The 17,675-nt window shown below is 45.2% G+C and overlaps 1 protein-coding gene across 6 annotated transcripts in view; it reads left to right on the forward strand.

Annotated features, from left to right (window-relative positions):
* SLC12A8 (solute carrier family 12 member 8) overlaps positions 1-17,675 on the forward strand; it is a 135,422-nt gene that overhangs the window by 101,850 nt on the left and 15,897 nt on the right. For all 6 annotated transcript variants that reach the window (XM_049710341.1, XM_049710342.1, XM_049710344.1 and 3 more), the window contains 2 exons: positions 3,895-4,041; positions 9,989-10,634. In XM_049710341.1, coding sequence (XP_049566298.1) covers positions 3,895-4,041; positions 9,989-10,634 — 793 coding nt within the window. The remainder of the gene's footprint in view (positions 1-3,894; positions 4,042-9,988; positions 10,635-17,675) is intronic.

Below are 17,675 nucleotides of genomic sequence, written 5' to 3' on the forward strand. Positions count from 1 at the left end.
GACTGAATAACAGTTTTATATAAAAGAGTGGCAAGTGAGCAGGCCATTCGAAACACAATTGACAAACTGGACGTAAGTCCACAATTGACACCTAGACAGTTGTCCCTTTGGCCCTCTGCAGATATCCTGGGGAGCATTTGTGGGGAGGCTGGCCAGGATGGAGGTCACCATATCACAATCTCATGTTGCCAGAGACTTCCTCTGGTCAGTTCCATCACTGAAGGATGCCAGCCTGGGCAGTCTTCTTCCCACTCATGTCCACTGCAAATGGGCAGGCTATAAATGAAAAAGAATTATTTTTATATATTTATTTATTTATTTTTATTATTATTATTTTTTTGTCTGTGTCGGGTCTTAGTTGTGGCACGCAGGCTCCAGAGCACACGGGCTTATTAGTTGCAGCACGCAGAGTCTCTGGTTGTGGCATGCAGGCTCCAGAGTGTGTGGGCTCTGCAGTTGCAGCACGTGGGCTCTCTGGTTGTGGCGTGCAGGCTTAAGTTGCCCTGCGGCATGTGGGATCTTAGTTCCCCGACCGGGGGTTGAACTGGTGTCCCCTGCATTGCAAGACCAAGTCTTAACCGCTGTGGACCACCAGGAAAGTCCCTGAAAAAGATTTTTTTTAATTGTTTATTTATTTTCGGCAGTGTTGGGTCTTTGTTGCTATGTGCGGGCTTTCTCTAGTTGTGGTGAGCAGGGACTACTCTTTGTTGCAGTGTGCAGGCTTCTTACTGCAGTGGCTTCTCTTGTTGTGGAGCACAGTCTCTAGGTGCGCGGGCTTCAGTAGTTGTGGCACACGGGCTCAGTAGTTGTGGCTCACGGGCTCTAGAGCGCAGGCTCAGTAGTTGTGGTGCACAGACTTAGTTGCTCCACAGCATGTGGGATCTTCCCGTGCCAGGGATCCAACCTGTGCCCCCTGCATTGTCAAGTGGATTCTTAACCACTGTACCACCAGGGAAGTCCCAAGAATTTTTTTTTTTAACTCAAATGTATATAAGCTTTTGGTTAAGAAGCAGTAAAATTTCTGCAAGGAAATACCATGCCTGCCTGTGCTGGAGAATTCTCTGAGGGGAGGATGCAATGAAGACAGTGTACCATGCCCAGTGGCTTTCACCCTCACTGCACATTAGAATCACTGGAGGCCTTTTGAGAAATCAACCACGTCTGTGTCCCATATACTAATTAAAGCAGAACTTCTGGGGTGACTTGTGTATAGCCAGAGTGGAGAACTACTGGGTCAGATTTTCCAAAAAAAGCTTTTGATAAAATTTCATCACAGAGTCCATTAAAAGAAAAAAAGTCAACAGACAGAAACAAAGGTTACAGATGGATGATGGTATCTCAGCATGGATCAGGGATTGATACTGGGACCAGTTTATCTGACAATTTTATAAGACATCCAGGGCACGAGTCACAGTGAAGCCGCGAAGCTTTATGAATTCAGCGGGCACTTGCTGAACCCTGTGTGCCAGACTCAGGTGTGGCAGGGAGGGGCCAAGATGCATGAGACTCAGAAGTTTATGGCCCGCTGGCAAGATGGGCCGTGAGCGTAATTAACTGCACCACAGGGCAGGAAATAACGTGCCATGGGAGCATACAAATGAGGTGAGGGAAACGTTAGATGACGTTAATTTCTTCTAGTAGTAAAGTGGTAAGAAGGGTGTGAGTGGGATAGTTGTAAGATACCCATGACATTAAAGGAAAGAGGAGAGATTTATTGGGGATCAAGATGAGGCCATGCACTTAGGGAGAAGTCATCCACACTGAATTAAGGAAAATGTAGGCTCTATAGTGGACCTTAGTCTTGTCCATCAAACTTCTGTCCTCCCTGACCATTTGGGGGTTATCCCCCCTGTGTGAGGGCTTGAAGGGAGTGAGCCCCATTTAATATTATAGGAGTCCAAATGACCAGACTCTCACTTGCCTGTCCCTTTGTGGCCCTGGTAGGGCATGTGCCTGAGGCTGGGCCCATCAGATGCTCCAAATGTAATGAATGAGGCAAAGATAAAGGTATGGTGAGGATTCATCTTTAGGGCAGCAGGTGCTGGTCGCAGCTTGGCCAGACTGCTCCTGTTCAGGAGTCTGAATATGCCTCCAGCCTTGGGTCTCGCCTTTACCCGAGCCTGATCTTTCAGCCTCCTGACGACCGATCCTGTGACCCTTCTAGTAGCCTACAAATATATTCTTAAAAAAATATTTCCATGGACTTCTCTGATAGTCCAGGGGTAAAGAATCCGCCTTCCAACGCAGGGGACGTGGGTTCGATCCCTGGTCGGGGAACTAAGATCCCACATGCCGCGGGGCAACTAAGCCCGCGCGCCACAACTACTGAGCTCACGCTCCGCAAACTACAGAGCCCACGCACCCTGGAGCCCACGTGCCACAACTAGAGAGAGAAAACCTGCATGCCACAACTAGAGAGAAGCCTGCGTGCTGCAACGACAGATCCCGTGTGCCGCAACTAAGGCCCGACTCAGCCAAAAAAAAAAATAATAATTAATTAAAATAAAGTTTAAAAATTTTTTGTTAAAAAAAATATTTCCGGTCAAGAATCCTGGCTGATGCAGGTTTCTGGTGATAATTTATGGGCCAGGAAAGAGGTCTAGCCAGTGTTCCATATAGCTTGATGCCACTGACCCAGTGCATTTGCTAAAGCAAGGAAGTAAAAACTGGGGTGAGGAGAGTCTTCATGGAGAAGGGTGTAAGTAACAAAACTGAAAATGAAATCTAACCCAACTGTAATAGTTGGACAATTAAGCACTTAGAGTACACAGTTCGGGGCATTTGCCTAAAGTAAAGGAGAAAGGAGAAGGTACCTCAAATACTCAAGAAAAGAGAGAGACTTCCCTGTGGGTACAGATGAGGTCCAGCTCAGGAGGGAGAGATAGATTCATGACAGACAGTGTGGGACACAGCTGCATGGCCAGCAGCACTGATCTGTGCAAGGTGACACCAAGCAGAACAGCTCTGCCCTCTCTTATTCTATCTGTTGTTGGTGCTTTCTGGGCCACGTGGGTCCTGGATCTCATTCTTTTGCTCAGCATTTATATTTCTGTGTTGGCACCAAGTAGACCCGGATGAACCAGACGGGAGCCCTGCAGAAATGAAGCCAGTGGAAGCGATGGTGTGCCCCAACCTCACGCTGAGGTGCAGCGGAGCCCAGAGGCGCACCAGGCACACCTGCTGACGGGCTGGGGGTGGCCTCATGGAGGAGCGGAGTTTTGTGCTGAGTCTTGAAGCACAATTGGGAGTTTAAGAGACAGACAATGAGTAGATTAGGGGTGTGGACAGAGGGTTCCAGCAGGCAGAGCAATCATGCTGATAGACTCTGAGCGTGCAGGGTGTGGGGCTGGAAGAGTCACAGACCAGGAAGAGCCAGGAGTGTCGGGGGGATGGAGAGCCATTGGTATTTTTATGGCAGGGGCATTATGATCAGATGTGCATTTAGGTCACACTGGCAGAGGCTTGGGGACACAGCTTAGCCACTTAGCATTGTTGGTGGTGGTGGTTCTCAAAGGATAGTCCCCAGACCAGCTGCATCAGCATCACCTGGACACTTGTTAGAAATCCAGATTTGGGGCCCTACCCCAGACCTACTGAATCAGAAACTCTGAGGTAAGGTCCAGAAATCCGTGTTTCAACAAGCACTCGGGATGAATCTGACACACACTCAGTTTGAGAACCTCTGTGTAGTCTGTACAAGAAGTGATGGTGGGTCAAACTCAAATGGTAGCAGTGCCAAGGAAGTGGGGTGGGGCTGGGGTATTGGAAATATATCCAGGATGTTGAATCTAGAGGATTTATGGTCAGATGGGGTGTGGGGGGGTGGGTACGAGGGGAGAGAAAGGTATGTAAGCAGGTTCTGACACTGGATAATGAAACTGCTTCCTCATATAGGTGTCCCTGGTGGGCTTCCTGTTCCTTTTGGGCTTATACATCTCGTCCCTGGCCTCCTGTATGGGAGGCCTCTACGGAGCACCCCGGATCCTGCAGTGCATTGCCCAGGAGAAAGTGATTCCTGCGCTGGCCTGTCTGGGGCAAGGGGTGAGTGACCTTTTCTTTGAGAAATGTACATTTTGCCACTAACCTGATCGTTGGCCAATAAATTGCTTAAGTCTTTCTGATAAGAGCCGCTGGTCCGCTTCTGGTGGGGAGAAACAAGAATGCACCCCTGTCCTCTGGCTGCTTTAGTCTGGGGCCAATGGACAAAGTGTCTGTCAATGTCACAACCACCTAGGGCCCTTTAGCGCTGGGTTAGCTAACCGCCACCGTAGCACTGTGGACCCTGCACAGCAGGGAGAGGGAGTGCCACAACCTTTAATAAAAATAAATTCTGGGGCTTCCCTGGTGGCGCAGTGGTTGAGAGTCCGCCTGCCGATGCAGGGGATGCGGGTTCGTGCCCCGGTCCGGGAAGATCCCACATGCCACGGAGCGGCTGGGCCTGTGAGCCATGGCCGCTGAGCCTGTGCGTCCGGAGCCTGTGCTCCGCAACGGGAGAGGCCACAGCAGTGAGAGGCCCGTGTACCGCAAAAAATAATAAAAATAAATAAATAAATTCTGGATCCTCCAAGTTTAGCCTAGAGGGAAGAATCTCTTCGTGAGGAGGGGAGCTGGCCCTTGCAGTTCTAACTGTATCCCAGAGGTTCACCTTCCCTTTGGGGTTGCTTTAGGATGATTCCTCACACCTCTGGTCTCTGGGCTCTCTGTTAGTCATCACGGCCCAAACCCTAATACAACTTGGTTGAGTCATGGAACCATCAAATGAGACATTCCTAAAACCGAAGGGGTGACAGGAGAAAGAAACAGAACCCCACTTTCCAAACATGTGTTTTGCAAGCTGTAGTTGATTTCTATGTGGTTGGAACACCACAGGGGTCCTCCCCACCCCCTTCCCATGCCCATCCCCCCTCTTGTTTGGGGCCACATAGTTACAAGTCACCTTTAATTCCTCCCTTTACCTTCCTCCACTTCTTATCCACCAGTCAGCGTGGGCGGGTAGGACAAATGACTGTCATCTTTAGTACCTTCCATGTGGTATATGCCTTTTATTCTATTTTAATTTCATTTATTTTTTATTAGATAATATGTGTACAGGGTTCAAAACTAAAAATGATATAAAAGGCACCCTGAGAATTTTTGCTCCTGTCATGAGTCTTCCTACTCTTTCTTCATCTGCACCCATGCCTTACCAGTAGCTGGTTTTATTAGTTTTTTAGGAATCCTTCTCTCTTCTATTTTTACAAAGATTGGTTCTACCCTCTTGCACTGTTGGTGGGAATGTAAATTGATACAGCCACTATAGAGAACAGTATGGAGGTTCCTTAAAAAACAAAAAATAGAACTATATACGACTCAGCAATCCCACTACTGAGCATATTCCCTGAGAAAACCATAATTCAAAAAGAGTCATGTACCAAACTATTAATTGCAGCTCTATTTACAATAGCCGGGACATGGAAGCAACCTAAGTGTCCATCGACAGATGAATGAATAAAGAAGATGTGGCACATATATACAATGGAATATTACTCACCCATAAAGAGAAATAAAATTGAGTTATTTGTAGTGAGGTGGATGGACCTAGAGTCTTGTCATATAGAGTGAAGGAAGTCAGAAAGAGAAAAACAAATACCGTATGCTAACACATATATATGGCATCTAAAAAAAAATGGTCTGAAGAACCTAGGGGCAGGACATGAATAAAGACGCAGACGTAGAGAATGGACTTGAGGACACAGGGAAGGGGAAGGGTAAGCTGGGATGAAGTGAGAGAGTGGCATTGACATATATACACTACCAAATGTAAAATGTAGCTAGTGGGAAGCAGCCGCATAGCACAGGGAGATCAGCTAGGCGCTTTGTGACCACCTAGAGGGTGGGATAGGGAGGGTGGAAGGGAGATGCAAGAGGGAGGAGATATGAGGATATATGTATATGTATAGCTGATTCACTTTGTTATACAGCAGAAACTAACACACCACTGTAAAGCAATTATACTCCAATAGAGATGTTTAAAAAAAAAGATTGTGTTCTATATACATTGTTCTGTACCTTGCTTTTCTTCATATAATATAGCTTGGAAATCGATCTTTTCACATAAATATAGAGAGAACTTTCTCAGTCTTTTTCCATCATGTGTATATGCTGTCGTTTATTAACCAGTTCCCTATAGATAGTATGGCTTCCAGTAAACAGTGCTACAAAGGATACTCTTGTGTGTGTGTGTGTGTGTATGTGTACAATTTTGTACATGTGCAAATAGATATAGGATAAATTTTCATAAGTGGGCTTGCTGATCAAAAGGTAAGTGCATTTTTAGCATTAATAGATATTTTGCCAAAACACCTTCCATGGAATTTGTATCATTTTGTACTTCTACCAGCGATATGTGAGAGTTCCTGTTTCCCAATAGCCATCATGACTGTTAGATTCAGACCAAAAGACCCTGCTTTATAGGACTCTGTTCTGGTCTCTAAGAAATTCATGAGGTCAAGGGGACCTGCCCTTCTAGATCCCATATCCACCTTCTAGACCATGGTCCAGGTATCCTACACCCTGGAATTTCCTTCCCAGATGTCCCCCAGCCTAAATGCAGGGTCTGCCAGGGCGTCTTCCCTGAACCTGTCCGTTTTAGGGCTAGGGTGTGGGCTGAGAATCCACATGTGGGTGTGAGCCCGCCCTGCAGTGTGGTCTAGGAAGACAAGAGTTGCCGGTGGGCAGTGAGCTGGATCCTGCAGTGAGGAGCTCCGGGGAGTGCAAGAACTCTAAACTTGAACCTGGCCTTCCCCATCATCCAGAAGTTATATTTGCCGAGGAAGGAAGACAGAACATACTTGATTTAATGGTTATGAGCTTGGTTTATAATTGTGCGTATCTGGACGCAGGGCGTGTGGCTCGCCATTTGCACTCGTGCCTGAGCACCACAGTGTCAGATGAGCCTGTCTACAGCTCAGAGTCAGGTATGAATTTTTGCCAGTTGTGCGGTGAGACATGGCATCTTAAGATACTTGTGATCTGCATTACCCTTATTAGGAAAGGTGTTGAACACCATTTCCCCTAAGAGTCGTTTGCATTTTTTTTTTTTCTGTGATTGTTCGTCTTTTTCTTCTGAATTGACAGATGCTGTTTCTTTGTTACATGTATTACAAATATTTTCTCTAGTTGTCACATGCCTTTTGGAGGAATATTTTTTGTCAAAGCTTCTTTACATATGATTAAATTTTACTAGTACATTTTTTCTTTTAATGGGGGAAGAGAGGAAACTTTAAAAATTTTTTGAGGTATATTCAGCATACAGAAAACCCATATGAACAGCTTAAACAATGACTATGAAGTGAACATCGTGTAACCTCCACCCAAGAACACTGCCAGCCCCTGATGCCACCCTCCACGTACCCTCTCTGGTCGGAGCCCCGTCCCTCTCACTGTGGAAGCTACTATCCATATTCCTGTGATAATTTCCTTGCTTTCTCTGTGGTTTTACTCAGGTAACTTTTTCTGAAAGCGGCCAAATAGTAAATATTTCAGGCTTTGCAGGCCCTATGGTCTCTGTCACAACTGCTCAACTCTGCTGTTGTAGCTCGAAAGTTGCCACAGACAGTACCTAATGGGGTAAGTGTGGCTGTCTTCCAATAAAACTTTATTTGTGGACACTGAAATTAGAATTTCATGTAATTTTCAGGTGTCACAAAATATTACTCTTCTTTGATTTTTTTCCTAACTCTTTAAAAATGTAAGACCATCTTTAGCTCGTGGGCATACATAAACAGATGGTGTCCAGATCTGGCCCAGGGGCCATGGTTTGCCAACTCTGGATTACATCCTAGTTCAGTGTTGCCTGTTTTTTAAACTTTATATGAATGTGGCATGCTTCTTTCATACATCATTATGTGCATGTGATTTCTCCGTGTTTTTGCTTGTAGCAGCGTCTTGTTTATTATCATCTCTGTATAGCATTTCTTCATTTGCTGCAGTTTATTTACTCATCTTGCTCTCATGTTATGTCCCAGTTTGGGACTGTTACAGACAGTGCAGCAAACATTCTTGTAGTAGGCTTGTTCACGTATGGCATTCTTGCAGACCCTGTACCCATTCGTGGAATTGCTCATTGTTTTTAGTGGGTTGTCTGTCTTCTAATTATTTTGTAGGGATTCTTTGTATATTCTGCATTACCCTTTGTCAGTTACACGTGTCACAAATGTCTTTTCCCGTTCTGTGACTTGACTTTTCTTAATGTGTCTTTTGGTAACAGAAGTTCATGTGTGACTATTTTATCACTTTCCAACCCACGCTTGTCACAGTCCTTTCCTGGACCACTTGCATTTCCTACAGTTTACCTAAGACCTCCTTCCGCTTACCTAGGACCCTCCTTTTAAGTTTTTGTTAGTTCATGAGAATTTATTTTATCCTTGGTAGTTTTATTGTTAGAGTATGCTAAATAGCTGTAGCAAATATACCCCAAAATGTAATTTTCAAAAACAATAAAATGTATGTTTACTCCTTTTTCTAAAAAAAATTTTACTCTGAGGTTCTAGGGAAGGTGTTTCAAGTCAACAGGGCCTCTGATCCTCAGAGACTCAGGCCACGATGACTTCACTATCTTCATCTTGTGACTCTGAAGATTGCACTCTGTTCCAACCCTCAGTAAGGGGAACGTGCTGGAGGAACATACCTGGGAGGTTCACAGGTCAGATCTGAAAGTGGCTGACGTGCCTGCCCCTTCATCACAGAGTGCTGGTATAAAGGAGATGGGAGCAGTGGTTAGATCCTGTGTCTATCCTGAGAGTAAGACTGACAATATTTACTGGAGGAGAATGAGTGAGTGAGAAGAGGCATCAAGAATTTTGCTTGACTGAGCAACTAGAAGGATGGAGTGGCCATTTTCGGAGGTGGAGAAGCTGCAGGGGAGTAGATTTGAGAGGCAGGACATTGGAGGATCAGCAGTTTGGTTTTGGAAATATTAGGTTTGAGATCCTATTAGACAGCAACCGGAAATGTTGAGCAGATAGTTGAATATTTAAGTCTGGATTTCAGGGGAACATTTCAGGCTGGAGATTCAAATTTGGGAGCTGAGAGCATTGAGCTAGTATTTGAAGCCATGAGCCTGATTGAAATCCTAGAGAGGGAACATAGACAGAGAAGAGAAGGGAACATAGACTGAGGATGGAGCTGGGGATTGCTCTAAATGCAGATTTCAGAGATGTGGAGAGGCCAGTGACAGAGACTAAGGAGCAGTCGATGACAAGGAGACGAACCAAGAGAAGCGAGGAGACCAGGGAGTGAGCAGCTGGGTCAAATGTAATCCTTAGGCCAAAGAAGATAAGGACTGAGAAGCGACTATTGCTTCTGGCCCAAGAACTGTGTCAGTGACTGTAAGGAAGAGCTTCTGTGGAGTGGCAGATTATATGGAGTTAATGCATTTTCTCCACTCCTGTCCTTCTAAAAGTCACCATACTCCCCCTCCATTAATAACAGATGTGCATAAATGTGTGTGTATGAGAACATGCATGTGCATGTTTAGTATCAGAATTCCCCCACCTCAGCCACCAATGATTCTGCTATGTCTTCCAGGGTCTGCCGCTCCTGTTCAGGTCATTTTCTCCATTAAAGCATGGGAAGAATCAATTTTGCACTTCTTTGATTTCCAAGGGTGGTGTTAAACCCAGTGAAAGACAAAAGGAGAAATATTTGTGAAATCCATGTTCTATAGGATTGTCCCACATTAATGGTTACTAATACAGTTAATCCCTGTTGGATGTGTTGGGCGCCCACTGTGTGCCAGGGCCGCGTCAAGCATTTTACGTGCATTAGCTCTGATCTCACAGTAATCCCATGGGTCGGATGTCATGATCCCAAGTTTGTAGATGAACAGTTAGGAACACATCAAGAGTCACATGGGAGAAGTGGGTGAGTCATTATGAGTTGTTTCTATCAAATACTGTGATTTTCTTCTGAAATTTCATGGTCTTGCATGTTATTTTTGTTTCTGCAGAAAGGGCCAAGTAAAACACCCGTAGCTGCCATCTGCCTGACCAGCTTGGTGACCATGGCCTTTGTCCTTGTGGGTCAGGTAAACGTCCTGGCCCCCATCGTCACCATCAACTTCATGCTGACATACATCGCGGTGGACTACTCTTACTTCTCCCTGTCCATGGGCGCCTGCAGCCTCCCACAGGTGCCTGAGTCGGTGCCCGGGGAGGGCCTGGGAGCTCTCCACTGCTCTGAGCACCTGCTCCTGGAGAAGGCTCCCAGCTGTGGCTCTGAGGGCGTTGCCTGGAACCTCTCTGAGGGCACTCTGCTAGAATTCACCAAGGACATGGACCAGCTCCTCCAGCTAACCAGGAAGCTTGCGAGTGGCCAGCCCGGAGGAGGAGAGAGCCACGGGATCCCAGAGAATCAGAAGGGGAAGACCAAGAAAGCCACCAAGCGAACCCTCCAAGAGAGCTTCCTCTTAGACCCCAGGTCTCCTGCTTCCTTCCCTCCTGAAGGCTGTGACGGGTGGCCTACTGCCTCCTGGGAGGGGCAGGGGCCCCATGGGAACATGCCGCGTTCCAGAAGTGAAGGGGCTCGGCCTGGGGGAGCCTGTGGAGAACAACTCATCCCTGAGCCCAGTAATCAGCCCAGGCCGAGCAGAGAAGGTGGGTGCTTTGGAATCACATGGGGCCTCCTAATTTGGGTGACTACTCAGTTATCACAACCCTCTTTCAAGTCCTTAGTTCATTTTATAGCTGGGTTTAAAATCCTTGTGAATTTTGTTTGGTATTTACTTTTAAAAGTTATGGTCAGATATTAATTGACTTTGTAATTCTACTCTGGTATAGATAGTTAATTTTGAACAGAAATTTCTAGCTACTCCTGTATGTTAGAGCTGGGAGCCATGGCTAATAATCAAATATTAATTTCATTTTACTCAAAAATCAGCCAACGTGAATGAAACCAGTTTATCCTTTCAAGGGAAGTGGAGATGTGTTTTGACAAACTGCCTGGCAAGGACTCAATGTGCTTTGTCTCTGGAAGGTGAATCTCCCAGACCAGGCAGGAGGGAATGGAGAGAAAGAAGATATGCTTTAGGAGCACAGCTTTTCTTTGCTCCCTCAGATCTGTAGGCACAGAGACACAGGGAGAGACTCTCAAAGGGAGGCTTCCGGGCGTGAGAAATTCCGAGAGAAAGAGAGAACTCAGAATTTTTTAGTCTTCCATATTCTAGGTGCTTTACATATATTATTGCATGTAACATAATAGATATTAGCATTTTCTATTTTACCAGTGAAGACCCTGAGTCCCAGTGAGGTCACAGAGATGAAACCGATACTGTGCTCAGAGCTGATACCTTGCACAGCTGGACATCACACCCAGGTCTCCCTATATTTGAAGCCCGTTAACCTACTTCCTGAGATCTGTACAGACAAGTGTGGGCAGAGAGGAGGAGACAGGTGACATAGAAGGAGATGTCCAAAAATAAATGCTTTACGTTCTTCCGTACACCTGCTTTTCCTCCTTTACCTCCAAATTGGTGGGTGGTTTTTAATGGTAGGAGCATTATTAAAAATTTAAAAACTATGTTATTTTTGTCAAAGTAATGAGTACAGTTTAATAAGCCAAGTGGAGTGAAAAGTCACATAATCAGAAATAGTAGTTCCCACTCTTCCATACCATCCCTCTGACTCTTCTGCCTCCCCTAGTCCCGCTCCCAGAAAATCCCACTTTCAACCAAAAAGTTGCTTCTTCTGTTAACCTTCATGTTTGTAGATAATATATTTGTATTGCTACTTCTTGATATGTCAGTTTCATCTCTTGATTTCCTATTATGATAAATGAAGACTAGCTCATTTATGCCACTCTTGATTTCTCATCCAATGTCCCCAGTATAATTACATCACAGTTTTTTAATTAATCTAATAGCTAGTATTCACATTATCATGATTAGGTAAATATTGCTTAACTCTGAGCCATATATTATGCTATGATTACATTTCCTTTTCTGTCCAACTTTTTCTGTTTCCTGGGGTTAATAATAGCCTTGGTTTTTTTTTTTTTTTTTTTTTTTCCGTACACGGGCCTCTCACTGCTGTGGCCCCTCCCGTTGCGGAGCACAGGTTCCAGACGCGTAGGCTCAGCGGCCATGGCTCACGAGCCCAGCCGCTCCGCGGCATGTGGGATCTTCCCAGACCGGGGCACGAACCCGTGTCCCCTGCATCGGCAGGCGGACTCTCAACCACTGTGCCACCAGGGAAGCCCAGCCTTGGTTTTTTATTTGCTTGGTTTTGTGTCATCATTTTTTTCTAGATGTTCTGGCGGATATGGCAAATGCCTCTCAACGTTATTTTCCAAATGCTCGAATTCTTCAGAAATTTATCATATCCATTTGTTCTTTTCCCCCCTCTGTCCTATGGCCCTTATTCTGATCCACTCTAGCCTGTCAGTGCTTTCGGTCTGCTACAAAGCTGTTGTCTTGGAATTCCTCTATCACACTTCTCTGTCAGATCCAGGGGACAAGATCTGTTGGGCGTGATATCATGGTAGACTTCTGTCTTTTTTTTTTCCCCTCCTCAGCCTTGAATGACCTCCCTGTGTTTGAAGAATTTCCAGTGTTATGAGTCTTGGTGGGAGGCACAGCAAGCCTTTCACTCTTAAAACTGAAAATGTCAGATATTCAGTTTTCCCGCCCCTCCTGCAGAGTTCAGGCACGGGACCAAGACTCGGCTAATTAGATGAAGCCTCCATATACTGGGAACTGGGAACCTGAAGAAATGGGGACTTTGAGGAACTCTCTGGAAGCATGATAGTGGCTGCAGGATGACTACATTCCTGGCTCCGCCATCAGGGCTTTTCAGGGTCAGAAGTGTCTAGACCTTGGCACATGCCCCTGTGGTGTCCCCACTAGACTGCCCAGACATATGGTTTTGAGTGTTGTCCCTGGCTATATAGCTCTGAACTTGATTCGCTAGCCTTTCTAGGTATTCTCAGGGCTGGGAAATGTTTTTTAGCTGGCTTTATTGCAGCTTCACATGACATCCTGTGGGGTTCTTTCTTTCCCTAAGGAGGAAGGGGAGATTGGGTAACAACAGTGAGTCTATGCCACAGCTCTCCTGGTCTTAATTTCCAAGAGCTCTTGGTTGTAACCTGATTTGTCTTCATCTTTTTTAAAAAAATGTCGAACATCATCTCATTCTTGTTTTATAGGTATAACGCTTATCTTATTTTTCTGGTAATATTACTTATTCTCCCTTTAAAGTCGTCTTCTGCCCTGCGTTCTTTAGATTCTTGTCTCTTTGGCTTGGTCTCACTCTCTCTTTTATATTGGCTTCACTAAAATGTCTGTTGATCTTTTGATTTCTGTTCCTATTTAGAAGTAAGTAGTGAAAAGCTGTGTAGAAGACCTGCATCCTGGGCAGAGCTTACTGGTTGGGGCACCTCACTGTAGAATGGTCAAGAAGCTGGCTTTTTCATGGGAGGATCCCCAAGTGTGGTTAGCTAGAGGTTTCCTCCAGAGAAAAGTCCTTTAATCTCTTGCCTGGGGGTCCCCCAGTTGGCTGTTTGTGTTCAGGGAGCCGGGTGACATAAGGAAGTTGGTGGCCTCCCACACTTTAGGATAGAGACTTCATTGAATTCCCCAGTTTCTAGCTCCATTCCCCCCACTCTTTGCTATGCCTGGTGTCCCAAGTTCAGGCCCTCTCTGGTTTGATTTCTTCAGAGGAACCCTCGCATACCTTGGGGAGGGGGTCAGGCAAAGAGGGAGTTATTTCCTAGCTACATGGCCAGAGGAAAGGCACTTGATGTCCAACTGGTTCATATACAGTCTTGCAACAAGTCCCCTGCACCGTATCGCTTCCCACGGGCGGGTACTTCTTGGTCCTGAACTTTGTGAGGTCCTGCTGGGGTGCACTGGGCTGCTCATTGCTGGCATCCTCTCTGTGGGCCCTAGAGTTGGTCCTCCTCGGCTCTGCTGTCTGTTACCACTCCTCCGTCACTGCTCCACCTTCCAAGACTTGTTTTTATCTTTCCTCTCTCATTCTCCTTGTGTTTGTAGGTTTATGCCTATTTAATGCCTTTTCTGTTTTCTCAGTGGGTTATCGGGAGAGATGTGTGGTCAGTTTGCAACGTTTCATCATTGAAGTTGCCCTATCTTAGAAATGTCCCGAGCTCTTGTAAACCCCTCTGTCTCCTCCATCCTGGCTGCCTTCACCTTGGTTCAGACCCTCATCATCTGGCGCCCAGACTCTTGTTAATCTCCCTGCTCATCTCCAGCCTCCAGATTCTCCCATATCCTGTTTCTCCTTTTCATTGTCCACTGAACGATCTTTCTAAAATAAAACTCTCATCATGTCTCTCTTACTTAAAAACCTTCGTTGGAATCTATTACCTTCCATACCGGTGTGATTTGCAAGATTCTTGGCAACCCTGCCCTGCCCCACCTTCCTGGCCAGTTTTCTCATGACAGCTGCCATGTACACATGTCCAGCTATACCCAGACACGTGCCCCAAACACATCATATTCTTTATTCCTTCCTGCCTTTGCACATTGCATCACTGCCCACTTCCATCTGAAACACGCCGACTTAACGGTTTAAAATCCATTTGACTTTTCAGACCCCCTCTGAGAAGGATTCCCTGATTTCCTCTCCTGTGCAAGCATAACATTTGAGTCACACTAGTGGTATAAACACTTATCACATTGTTTTATACATTTGTTTACACATTTGTCTTCAGGCCTGCTTGTCGTCTGCCTATCTTAAGGAGAAGAAATACTAGTTTTATCGCTTTGCCTCCAGTCTGTGAGCTTCCTTTAGGCACAAACCATGTCTTTCTACCTTGTATTCATCAACAATATTCCCACACAGTACATGGCATCGACAAACACTCAGTAAAGGCTAATCAAATTGATGAACAGTTGTACAAATATTGGCTAAAAATTTTAAACATTGACAGGTAAAGTAGAATAGAAAGAGTTAAACTATTATAAGAACCTAATGTGTGACAAACCAGATGCTGTAAAATAATAAGAATCAAGTCACTATTGAATAAATATTGTTGAGAGCAAATGGATCAAAAAATTAACTTGGGGCCATATTTGATACCTTATATAGCCACAAATTCCTTATTTATAACAGCTGTGCAAGAGAGCGATTTCTGACTACTGAAGACATCATCAAAGACAAAAAGGATCTGATTAAACAGAAATAAAAAACATTTGCCCAGCACAGTGTCACAGAAGGAAACAATTATTCTGACAAACACAACTGATAAAAGCATACCTTCCAAAGCATTTTTTTTTTTTTTCGCGGTACGCAGGCCTCTCACTGTTGTGGCCTCTCCCGTTGCGGAGCACAGGCTCCGGACGCGCAGGCTCAGCGGCCATGGCTCATGGACCCAGCCGCTCTGCGGCATGTGGGATCTTCCCGGCCGGGGGCACGAACCCGTGTCCCCTGCATCAGCAGGCAGACTCTCAACCACTGCGCCACCAGGGAAGCCCCAAACCATATTATTTTTAAAGACAGGAAGGTCAAAATCCAGATCCTACTAAAGAGAGGTCAGGAGAGATGAACATGCAGTTTACATGTGAAAAACCAGACTCACTCACTGTGCATTCAACAAACTAACTTTTATGGTTAAGTGTTGAATGCTGTTTGTAGCTAAAAATAGGCAGCTTTTATTGAGTCTGTCCCAGGTGCCTGGCACAGAGATAATCACTTAACACGCGGATTAGCTCAGCTCAGCTCAGATCTAGGCATTGTTATTACCTTTTTCCAGATGACAAAGGTGAGGCTTAGGGGAAGTTAAAACACTTGCTCAGGATAGGAGACAGCTAGAATTTGAACCCAGGTCCATCTCACTTTAGAGCGTGTGTTCTTAACCACTACGCAAAGTGTATGCTGCTTGGGGACAGTGTCTATTATGAACTAGGCCATTGTACTGATTAAATGAGTCCAATTTAAACCACCATTGAGATATTTCATATCTGTTAAGCTGTCAGAAATTTAGATAAAAAATAGTAGGTCGGTGGTGATCGGGTATATGTACACATTGCTGGAAGCAATGTCAATGGATTCATTCCTTTTGGATCCATTGATGAAAGTTTTTCATCAAATTTGGGAGGTTTTTGGCCATGATTTCTTCAGAAATCAGCAGTTTTGCTGCCAGAGGGAGCAAACTTGTGGGTTGTGCCTTTATCAGTTCAGTGTGGTGAGCGAAGTAGAAAATGGAATGGGGAAATCCTCAGCTTTGCTAGCCTGAGGGACCCAGCTAGGGTGAGCCGTGGAACAGCCAGAAGTTTAATGGGAAGATCCTAGAAATCAGAGAGCTGTAGAAGGACTACAGCTCCCCACATCCCCCTGCTTGGGAGCCTAAGAGAGACTGACAAAAGTCAAAGCCGGGGAGCCTGGAGAGCTGCAGCTTCGATTGTGCTTCCCAACCCACGCACAGATCTGCTGGCAGAGGGTGGAAGCCTTCTGGGCCACACGGACACAGGCCAGCTCCATGCTGGTAAGAACTGGGGTGGGGGTGGGAGCAGCTCAGGAAGAAGGCTGTAGACTCTCACCGTCCTTACCCTCAGCTCCAGCAGTTTTTGAAAAAATGAACACTTCTTGGTTTGTTGTCTCGGTTTGGTAAATTTCTAGAGCCCCAAGTGATTGTTTTTGATGATTTTGTCTAGCTGTATACCTGTCTCTTACGGAGAGGATTCACTGACCTCTTTACATTGTGGTAGCTGGAAGTTCCTCTGGTTCATTCTTTCTGCAGAGTGAGCTTTCAAGATGCAACAAGAAATATAAAACTGTCTAATTGCTCTGACTTAGTAAATCTGTTTGGGGGGATTGTATCTCAAGGAAACAACCCTAAACCAAACAACAAACCGTAAATATGTACAAGAGTCTCATAGCTGCATTGTTGGTGCTAATGACAACCTAGAAATAAATGTGCAGCATTTGGAAAGTGGTTAAAAGATTACAGAATCAACATGATAAGATCCCACATGAACCTGAAACATGATCCTTTGTGAACCACATCAACGCACATTCTTGGTTTGTACATGCCAGCTAGAACTATGTGTTTATTTATCCTGATAAAGGTATGGAGTGCATTTCCAGAGATGGTTTAATATCGATTTTTAAGTAATTTCTGTAAAATTATTTAAATTTGTGATTTTAAAAATTGACATAATGTCTTCCCCCTTCATGCTTAAAAAGTCTTTATTTCTGCATGGGTTTTGTGAACATAGAACTTGTTAGACATACCACTAGATTTTAAAAGACAATTTAATGTTATGCGTTATGTTTATTATATTTGATTTTTTGTTGTTGTTGTTGCTCTACGCGGGCCTCTCACTGTTGTGGCCTCTCCCATTGCGGAGCACAGGCTCTGGACGCGCAGACTCAGCGGCCAGGGCTCACAGGCCCAGCCACTCCGCGGCATGTGGGATCTTCCCAGACCGGGGCACAAACCCGTGTCCTCTGCATCAGCAGGCGGACTCTCAACCACTGCGCCACCAGGGAAGCCCTATATTTGATATTTTTAACATGCCTAATGCATGGTTCTGCTTACCTGTTTGTTTGTTTTGTGACTAAAGCTTGATAAAGTTGCCTTCCCAGTTGTTATTCTAGTACTTCTAACACGAGAAGCGGTCTCCTCCCACCACTAGTCTGTAAGACTTATTTCTTCCAATATAATCCTTGAAAAGAGAA

The sequence above is a fragment of the Orcinus orca genome, chromosome 5, assembly GCF_937001465.1.
Source record: "Orcinus orca chromosome 5, mOrcOrc1.1, whole genome shotgun sequence".
NCBI classification, from domain to species: Eukaryota; Metazoa; Chordata; class Mammalia; order Artiodactyla; family Delphinidae; genus Orcinus; species Orcinus orca.